This window comes from Arachis stenosperma, chromosome 9 (genome assembly GCF_014773155.1).
Source record: "Arachis stenosperma cultivar V10309 chromosome 9, arast.V10309.gnm1.PFL2, whole genome shotgun sequence".
NCBI lineage: Eukaryota > Viridiplantae > Streptophyta > Magnoliopsida > Fabales > Fabaceae > Arachis > Arachis stenosperma.
Genome location: NC_080385.1, coordinates 41,422,092 through 41,432,245, shown reverse-complemented (window position 1 = coordinate 41,432,245; position 10,154 = coordinate 41,422,092). Strand labels below are relative to the sequence as shown.

The following is a 10,154-nucleotide window of genomic DNA, read 5'->3' as shown; positions in this document are numbered from 1 at the left end:
CTGTGCGACCCACACGCGGCTGCAGGACACTGTCCTTGAAGATATGGGCCTGTCCTCACGTGGGGCCCACTACTGACATGTATATAAGGGGAAGATTGGCTCTTCCCCCGAGGTACGTGATATCCTTTCACCTCGCTATTCTGCCCGCCTGCACATCGCTGACTTGAGCGCCGGAGTGTCTTTGCAGGTGGCACCCCCCTCATCCTCTCTCCAGGACAAGTGCTCGTCTGCTCAACTAACCCGCAACCAGTGCGACCCAAGCTAAGGCGTCCTCACCCCCTCACTTGCACACCTGACCTGTCCGGAACCCGACAACTGAACATTGGCGCCGTCTGTGGGGATTCCTGCCTAAATGGAAGTCGCGCTAGGTCCAGGCGACCGAGCTCGAGCAGCCGGAGTGGAGGGAGCAGCCTCCGTCGCCTCGCAAAGGGGGGGGGGGGCGGAGATCCCCCCAACAACACACGAGAACACGACCATTCGGGGGAACGGGCGGCGATAGCGCCATAATAATGCAGGAGCTACGCCACAGAGTTCAGAACCTAGAGCGACAGCTGGCCGACCGGGAGCGGGACGGATGGTCTACCGATCCGAGCTATACCCCGTCTCCCGGGAGCGAGGAGGAAGACTCTCACCGAAGCCGCCCGCGACGTGTATCCGCATCCCGGACGGAAGCAGAGAGCACGCGGGAGGAGTCACCAATAATGAGGAGACGAAACGACACGATCATCTACTCCCGCGGCAGACCGACCCGCCGAGCGGCAAGAGGTCGCGAGGACGGGGAAGGGAAGGCCGAGAGAAAACGACAACCCGTGATAATGGGCGTCACCCCGTTCCACCGATCTATCCTCGAGGTCCGGTTGCCGAAACACTTCGACAAACCAACGGACATGAGGTACGACGGAACCCAAGACCCACTAGAACACCTCACGGCCTTTGAGGCCAGGATGAACCTAGAAGGAGTGGGGGACGAAGTACGATGCCGCGCCTTCCCGGTAACCCTAGCAGGGCCAGCGATCAGATGGTTTAACGGCCTCCCACAAGGTTCCATATACAGTTTCTCAGACATCAGCCGTGCATTCCTGGCCCAATTTACAACGCGGATCGCGAAGGCCAAGCACCCTATCAACCTTCTAGGGGTAACCCAGAGACAGGGAGAACCAACGAGGAGGTATTTAGATCGGTTCAACGACGAATGCTTGGAAATCGACGGCTTAACCGACTCGGTGGCCAGTCTTTGCCTAACAAACGGCCTCCTCAACGAGAACTTCCGAAAACACCTTACCACGAAGCCGGTCTGGACGATGCATGAGATCCAGACGGTAGCCAAGGAGTATATAAACGATGAGGAAGTCAGCCGAGTCGTGGCTGCCAACAAGCGGCAGTCCGGGTACGGCCAAGCTCGGCAACCAGGTGACGGAGGGAGAGCAAAAGAAAAAGTTAGGGAGGAGGCAACAAACAAGGCACCTAGACCGTTCCCTCGAATCGGGAAATTCACAAACTATACTCCACTCGCTCTCCCCATCGTGGAAGTCTATCAACAAATAGCCGAGAAGGGAATCCTTCCGAAGCCCCGACCACTTAAGGACCGAACGGGAGGGAACAAGAACCTTTATTGTGATTATCATAAGGGTTATGGCCATCAAACGCAGGACTGTTTTGACCTGAAGGATGCACTGGAACAAGCGATAAGGGAAGGAAAGTTAGCCGCGTTTTCCCACCTCATCAGGGAGCCGAGGAGACGTTATCGCGACCAAGATGAAGAAGGCAAAACCCGTTCGGCCAAACGGCGACAAGAACCCGAAGACGGAGACCACGGCCTCACTGTGATAAATGTAGTAACGGCCAAAAACGCAGCGCCAAAATCCCGGTCGGCACACAGGAAAGACGCTAAGGTTCTGACGGTCTCATCCCCGCCGGTGCAAAACTCTAAGAAACCTCCCTCCATCTCTTTCGGCCCGGAAGACCAATGGTTCAACGACGCCCCGGAAAACCCCCCCATGGTCATTACGGCCAGAGTGGGAACTGGCCTCGTCAAACGGATCCTTGTCGACACAGGAGCTGATTCAAATATCATGTTCCGCAACGTGTTCGACGCACTAGGGCTAAAAGACGCCAACCTGACGACTCACTAGCACGGGGTTATTGGGTTGGGCGACCACTTCATAAAACCGGACGGAGTGATATCCCTACCAATCTCGGTGGGGCAAGTCCAAGGCCGAAGGTCGGCGATGGCGGAGTTCGTAATCCTCCGAGATTCCACTGCCTACAACATTATCTTAGGAAGAAAAACAATCAACGATTTCGAAGCCATAATCAACACAAAGCTGCTAGTCATGAAGTTCGTTACCGATGACGGATCCATAGGGACCATAAGGGGAGATCTCGAGACGGCGGTCGCTTGTGACAACGCCAGCCTCTCCCTTAGAAAGAAGTCCAAAGAAGCATCCGGTGTGTTCCTAGCCGACCTTGATGCCAGGATAGACGACAAGCCGAGGCCAGAACCAGAAGGGGATCTCGAGAAGTTCAGAATCGGTGACGACGTGGGAAAATTCACATTCGTTAACAAGAACCTCCCACATGAGTTGAAGGAGCCCTTGATCGAAATGATAAGAGCCAACAAGGACTTGTTCGCCGGGACTCCAGCCGACATGCCGGGCATAGACCCAAAGATCATCTCACATCATCTAGCCGTCAAGGCGGAAGCACGCCCAGTGGCCCAACGGAGGAGAAAGATGTCGGCGGAAAGAGCAGAGGAGGTGGCCAGTCAGACGGCCAGCCTCCTAGAAGCAGGCTTCATACGGGAAGTGGACTACACGACGTGGCTCTCGAATGTGGTATTGGTGAGAAAGCATAACGGCAAGTGGAGAATGTGCGTGGACTATTCTGACCTTAACAAAGCATGCCCCAAAGATTGTTTCCCCCTCCCTAACATAGATGCACTCGTCGATGCCGCGGCGGGATACCGGTATCTAAGTTTCATGGATGCCTATTCCGGCTACAATCAGATACCGATGCACCATCTTGACGAAGACAAGACGGCGTTCATAACGCCGGGAGGAACCTTTTGCTATAAGGTAATGCCATTTGGCTTGAAAAATGCGGGGGCAACGTATCAAAGGTTGATGAACCGGATATTCCACGACCTCATAGGGAAAATAGTTGAAGTCTACGTGGACGACATCCTGGCAAAAACAATACGACCTGACGACCTCTTGAACGACCTGGCGAGCGTATTCGCGCCCCTCCGACAACACGGTATGAGGCTGAATCCCCTCAAGTGCGCCTTCGCCATGGAAGCCGGCAAGTTCCTGGGATTTATGATAACTCAGAGAGGGGTAGAAGCCAACCCGGAGAAATGCCAGGCAATACTCCAGATGAAGAGCCCAGGTTGCATCAAGGACGTCCAGAGATTGGCGGGACGGTTGACCTCATTATCCCGATTTCTCGGAGCATCGGCAACAAAGGCCCTGCCATTCTTTAACCTCATGAAGAAAGGGATGGCGTTTGAATGGACGCCCGCATGTGAAGAGGCCTTTCGACACTTCAAGGAAATCCTGGCGGCACCACCCGTCCTCGGGAAGCCAAAGGACGGGGAACCACTATACCTGTACCTCGCCATAACGAGTGAAGCCCTGGCCGCAGTTCTGGTACGGGAGGACGGAAAAGCTCAACAGCCAGTCTATTTCATAAGTAGGGCCTTGCAAGGGGCAGAATTAAGGTATAGCAAGTTGGAAAAGCTAGCCTTAGCACTTCTAACTTCCTCACGGAGGTTAAAACAATACTTCCAGAGTCACCAAGTTGTCGTCAGAACGGACCAAGGGATCCGGCAAGTGCTCCAAAAACCCGATCTGGCGGGAAGAATGATGACTTGGTCCATCGAACTCTCCCAGTATGACATACGATACGAACCCCGGCAAGCCATCAAGGCACAGGCGATGGCGGATTTTCTAGTAGAAGTGACGGGAGATCCAAGCGAAGAAGCGAGTACACGGTGGAAGCTCCATGTGGACGGAGCCTCCAACCAGACCTTCGGAGGCGCCGGCATCATCCTAGAAAGTCCGATTGGGGTTGTATACGAACAGTCGGTGAGATTCGAGTTCCCCATCTCGAACAACCAGGCAGAATATGAAGCCCTTATAGGAGGCTTAACCCTAGCAGCGGAAGTCGGCGCAAGAAGGCTAGAAATATGTAGCGATTCCCAAGTCGTCACCTCCCAAGTAAACGGCAGCTACCAAGCCAAAGATCCTTTGCTACAAAAATACTTGGAAAAGGTTAAAAGCTTGAGCCAAAGCTTCGAAGAGGTCACGGTCCACCACGTACCTAGGGAAAGGAACACACGGGCAGACCTCCTATCAAAGTTAGCCAGCACAAAGCCAGGGGAAGGGAACCGATCTCTCATCCAAGGCATGACGAGAGAACCGGCAATCACACTGCACATGACAACCCTAGGTCCTTCATGGCTAGACCCCATCACCGACTTCCTAGAACACGGCAAACTCCCTAGTGATGAAAAGGACGCGGCGAAATTGAGAAGGGAAGCAGCCAAATACGCCGTCATCCAAGGACAGCTGTTCAAGAAAGGGCTCAACCAACCCCTGCTGAAGTGCCTACACCCCGACCAGACGGACTACGTCCTCAGGGAAGTCCATGAGGGCTGCTGTGGGCACCACATCAGAGGCAAGGCCCTAGCGAGGAAACTAATCCGAGCCGGATACTATTGGCCGTCGATGATGGCGGATTCCAAAGAGTTTGTCAAAAAATGTGTAAAGTGCCAACAGAACGCCAACTTCGCCAGGACGCCGGCCTCCGAGTTAAGCTTGCTAACGACCTCCCGACCATTCTCTCAATGGGGAGTCGACCTCTTAGGGCCCTTCCCAGTCGGCCCTGGGCAAGTCAAATACCTCGTAGTCGCAATTGACTACTACACCAAATGAATAGAAGCCGAACCGCTAGCCAGCATATCCTCATCCAATTGCAGGAAATTCATGTGGAGACAGGTGATAACGCGATTCGGGATACCGGAAGTCGTCATCTCAGATAACGGTGCGCAGTTTACTGACAAAAAGTTCACGGAATTTCTCAACGGCCTGGGTATAAAGCAAAGGTTCTCTTCGGTAGAACACCCTCAGACGAACGGACAAGTGGAGGCCGCCAACAAGGTTATCCTTTCAGGGCTGAAAAAGAGGCTGGACAATAAAAAGGGCGCTTGGGCCGACGAACTAGCAGCGGTTCTCTGGTCCTACCGAACAACTGAACAGTCCTCCACCAGGAAAACCCCTTTCCGACTAACGTACGGGGTGGACGCGGTAATACCCGTAGAGATTGGCGAACCGAGCCCACGGTTACTCTTGAAAGGAGTGGAGGAAACCGTAGAAAAAGACCTGATAGATGAAGCCAGGGAAATGGCCCATTTGACAGAAACAGCGCTAAAACAAAGAATGGCTCTGCGCTACAACACCAAAGTGCTCAAGAGGGAATTCGAGCCAAACGACCTCGTCCTGAGGCGAAATGATATCGGCCTACCAACCCCCGGAGAAGGCAAGCTAGCGGCGAACTGGGAAGGCCCCTATAGAATCAAAAAAGTGATGGGAAAAGGAGCATTCAAGTTAGAAAGGCTTGACGGCAAAGAAGTCCCGAGAACATGGAACGCGGACAACCTAAGAAGATTCTACTCTTAGAGGAGGGCCCGACAAGCCGACCAACCTAGCTAAGTAGTTAATTTGCAAATTTATGAACTTTTTCATAGCGACTTATCGAATAAGATATACTTGTACAAATTTTCTCTCCTGTTTTCATCGCTCAATTCTCCAGATAAACCATCCCATCACGACCAACGACGACACGCGTCCCCGGGACTGATCACCCCGGGAACCCGTCAACCATCGTCGCAACGACTACGCGAGAGGCCATGGGCCGTTGATATAAATGACGACAATAAACCAAAAACGGTTAACAGAAACGATAACACGACTAGACGAATAAGAAAGAGTTTACCACGACAACACGAGCAAACGACTAAAAAGGTCATTGTTCACAAGCCAAAATAAAACGGCTAAAATCAAATTGTTCATAAGCCAAAACGGCTAAAATCAAAATTGTTCATAAGCCAAAACAAAATGGCTAAACAAAAATTTCAAATAGAGGATTCATTTCTTGGGGGCGTCGACAACTTTGCCATCCTGAATGACTTTGAGAACACCGATTGCCGACGTATCAAAATCAGGAGCAATGACTTTGACCTGAGCCTTAAGAGCCTCCTCGGTCGCCAAAATCGCACCTTTTCCCTGTTTCAAGACATCTTTATACTTGGCCTTCCACGTTGCCAATTCAACCTCCACGGCCTGCTTTTCCTTCTCCAACTCGGCCACCCGTTTCTGCGCTGCGCCGACCTGGCTCTCCAAAGTCATCTCACGCTCGACAAGTCGAGAAACCGTGGCGCCCGACTCTTTCAACTTCTCCTCAGCAGTGGCGGCTTTCTTCTCGGCTGCAGTAGCCTTTTTCTCGGCGGCATCGAGTTTCTCATTTGATTGGGTCAGCTGCTCCCAGAGAGTTTCAACTTCACTTTTTAGCTCATTGTTAGCCTTCCCAGCAGATTCCAACCATCTGCGGAGGGACTCCATCCCGGATAGCTCAAACTCGGCCTTCCGGGCTATCACGGCACCACGCAAAAGGGTACGGTACATCCACCTCGCCTGACCGGCAAGGGAAGACTCATGGAAGTGCTCTTCAGTACCAGGGATCAGCTGGGAATCTATAAAGTTCCCGGCATCAAAGTTCCTCTCCATAACGGTAAGAACCCCCTCAGGGCTGGAGGACGTCTTCCTCTTCTTCCTCTTGAGGCTAGGGACCTCTTCCGCTTCGTCATCAACATCCGGGTTAGACGTCGAACCCCCGGTGCCTATCACCTCACGAAAGGGGGAAGTGCGAGCCGTTGTGTCGCCCTCGACCTGGGGAGCTTGGGTCGAGGCCCCGGTTCCGTCAACCGCAGCTTCTTGCTCGGAAGTAGCTTTGCCCTCCGGGAGAACTGCAGGTTTCTCGGCAGCAGATTTTTCTTTATCCCCTTCGTCATCACTGGCGCAGAGGAAAGTTTGGAATAAGTCGGGAAGGCCCGTCACCGACGCAGACATCTCCACTGCAGGAAAGCAAAGAAGGTCGGTTAATCGCTGCAAAATATCAGAGCAAAAAGATAAAGGGTAAGGAAAAAGTTTCTCACGAATATAATTACGACCGGACTCCCGGTCACCCATAAGGAGGTGGGGATTTACTTGATTCTTCCCAAAGACTGCCATCAACACCTCGGCAATCTGCCTATCCACCGACGACGTGCCCCCATAGGTTACCTTAATAAAGGTATTGGACCCTGCCCCGAAGCTCCAATAGGTCGGGATGAGCCGTACCCCCTCCAACGACAACCAAAAGGGATGACGACCTTTGACAGGGCGGACCTTGAAATATTTGTCCTTGAACCCATGATAAGAATCTTCAAACAAACCAAAAATCCTCCGACCCTGGGCAGACCAGAAGGACATGAACCCCTTTTTGTGCTTCCCCTCCTTTGAAGGGTTCGTGAGGGTGAAAAAGAAGAGAAAAACATCTACGGACACCGGCAGCTCGAGGTATTCACAAACCATCTCGAAACAGCGGATCGAGGCCCAGCTGTTCGGATGCAACTGCGACGGTGCCACGGAAATTCGACTTAAAAGCGCTATTTGAAAGGCTGAGAACGGGATACGAACTCCGACTTGGGTGAACATGGCCTTGTAGAACCAAATCCAGTCGGCGACTTGGCGGGGTTGGAAGTTGATTTCATACAAGCGCTCGTGAGGGGCCGGGACAAAAACGTCATAATTGGCTTCCTCGTCGGTCCCTCCACACAAGTACTCGGCTTGTCGGAACTCGGTGAGCTCCTCCTCGCCCATTTGGTTGGGTGAATCCTTCACGTCGGAAACAACCCAGGCATAAGGATCATACGCCGCGGGGTTAACGGAAGCCCGGGAGACCGTGCGAGCCATACCTACACGGGGGGATCATCCAGTCAGTCTAAGAGATCGGTAGATCGGCTGCTCAGTTCAAGCACACCACTACTCCCCAACTAAGGATAAAACACTAGAGGTGGACAGGGAAAAGCCTACCCTGGAATGACTCCCCCCTAACACGTATGACCACCATTGGAAGGCCACACAACAGCAACAAAACCAGACAACAAACATACAAAAATAATGCATAAACGAGAGTGTGATTCGAAGGTTACCTGAATTAGTGGAAGAACGACGGAGCAGTTGTTAAAGAAAGATGTGAAGAGAGAGGAGCACAACAGCGCTGTAAAGAAAGGTTGAGATTTGGGAGCAAGAAGGAGGCAGAAAAAGGGAGAAACAAGGAGAAAGAAAGGAGTACTTAAATTGGCCCGTTTAAAAACTACCCTAGGAAGCGCGAAACGTCTGGGGGCAGAATGGTCTTTTCAGCAAGGGTTTTTCACCCCATTATGAGTATTTAATGCTCGGCACTGGGAACGATGCGATGAAACGGTTGCTTGTGCAACCAAAGGACACGCGTGTTGAGGGCATATCCTTGTCACGAACGGCCGACCTGACGATCCCAAAGAGAAGCGAGACAACACGCCATTGATAGCTCCCACAGCTACCATTGGCGCGTGGGGGCACTGTTACGGTCTGGCCCAAAAGAACCAACGGGTCGACCCGGGCCCGAGCTCCACCCGACCCGACTCCTCGCCCTTCAAACGACCCGGACACGTGCCCTGTGCGACCCACACGTGGCTGCAGGACACTGTCCTTGAAGATATGGGCCTGTCCTCACGTGGGGCCCACTACTGACATGTATATAAGGGGAAGATTGGCTCTTCCCCCGAGGTACGTGATATCCTTTCACCTCGCTATTCTGCCCGCCTGCACATTGCTGACTTGAGCGTCGGAGTGTCTTTGCAGGTGGCACCCCCCTCATCCTCTCTCCAGGACAAGTGCTCGTCTGCTCAACTAACCCGCAACCAGTGCGACCCAAGCTAAGGCGTCCTCACCCCCTCACTTGCACACCCGACCTGTCCGGAACCCGACAACCGAACAGATTCTATTTTGAAAGATCTTATGTTTTGCATTAGAATTTGATGGTTTCAGTGGCTAAGAGAAGGGGGGGTTGAATCTTAGCCCCCTTTTTTTTGTTTGCTGATACTTGCTGGGCCTAGGAGTAGCTTTTCTGTTTTTAGCTCGTTCCTAGTCACGAGACATTTTCATTTTGTCTCGTCACTTGACACGAGACATTTTTGATTTTTCATCTGAACAGTAAAAACAGAATTGAAGTAGGAAGAGAGAGAAGATAACACCCAGATATATCCTGGTTCAGCTGCTAAGTGCAGTGCAGCCTACATCCAGTCTCCATCACAACAATGATGGAATTTTACTATAATCATCCAGATTACAACTTGTAAAGTGCTAACCCAACTTACAAGGGGATTCCCACAGAATCATGAAACACAACACAGATGTACAAAGGAACTCTAAGACATCTATGGCTTTTTCTTTTAATTTTGCACTCTCTGCCTTTTTCCGCTCTATGGCTTTTTCTTACAAACCTCACTGTTTGCCTTTTTCCATGAGACTCAAGACATGACAAAATTAAACAGAAAAATACAAAACAGAATACTTTGAAGGAGAAGAACATATGTTAGCTCAGGTAGCTCTGAGAACCCTGTGCGTTGCACTCTCACACTGTCTCCTTGCTCCAAACAGTGGCTGTTCTCTCTTTTTAAAGAAGAGGGAAGCCTCCACACTTGAAGCCAACACCCAAACCAACTTCTTCCTCCTTCAAGAAACAGAACTGGTTCGGCCACATAGAGAGAGAAGAGATAACCATGCAAAACCTAACATGCAATTACCTCTAGTCCTTTCTTGATCATCACTCTTCATCAATCCGAGCGCTCCATCCTTGGCTTCCTCTCCAAGATGGATTTCTGGCCCTTGATGCTTCATGATGATGATGACTTCATCTGCTTCAATCTCTGCCTCAACCATCACTTCGCCACTCTAGCTACTTCCTGTGGTGGTTGAGCATAATCAAAGACAAGCCATGCTTCAAGAATCTCCCTTGCTGGCCGAATCTTCTTCCTTCTTTTTTGAGTATGAAGGATCCGAGATTACCTCACC

At 51.7% G+C, this 10,154-nt stretch overlaps 1 protein-coding gene across 1 annotated transcript; it reads left to right on the top strand.

Moving 5' to 3' along the window:
- The first annotated feature begins 509 nt into the window (after positions 1-509).
- LOC130949446 (uncharacterized) lies at positions 510-2,106 on the top strand. Its single transcript, XM_057878162.1, has 2 exons — positions 510-2,000; positions 2,101-2,106. The coding sequence occupies exons 1-2, from the start codon at positions 510-512 to the stop codon at positions 2,104-2,106; spliced, it is 1,497 nt and encodes a 498-aa protein (XP_057734145.1).
- The last annotated feature ends 8,048 nt before the right edge of the window (positions 2,107-10,154 follow it).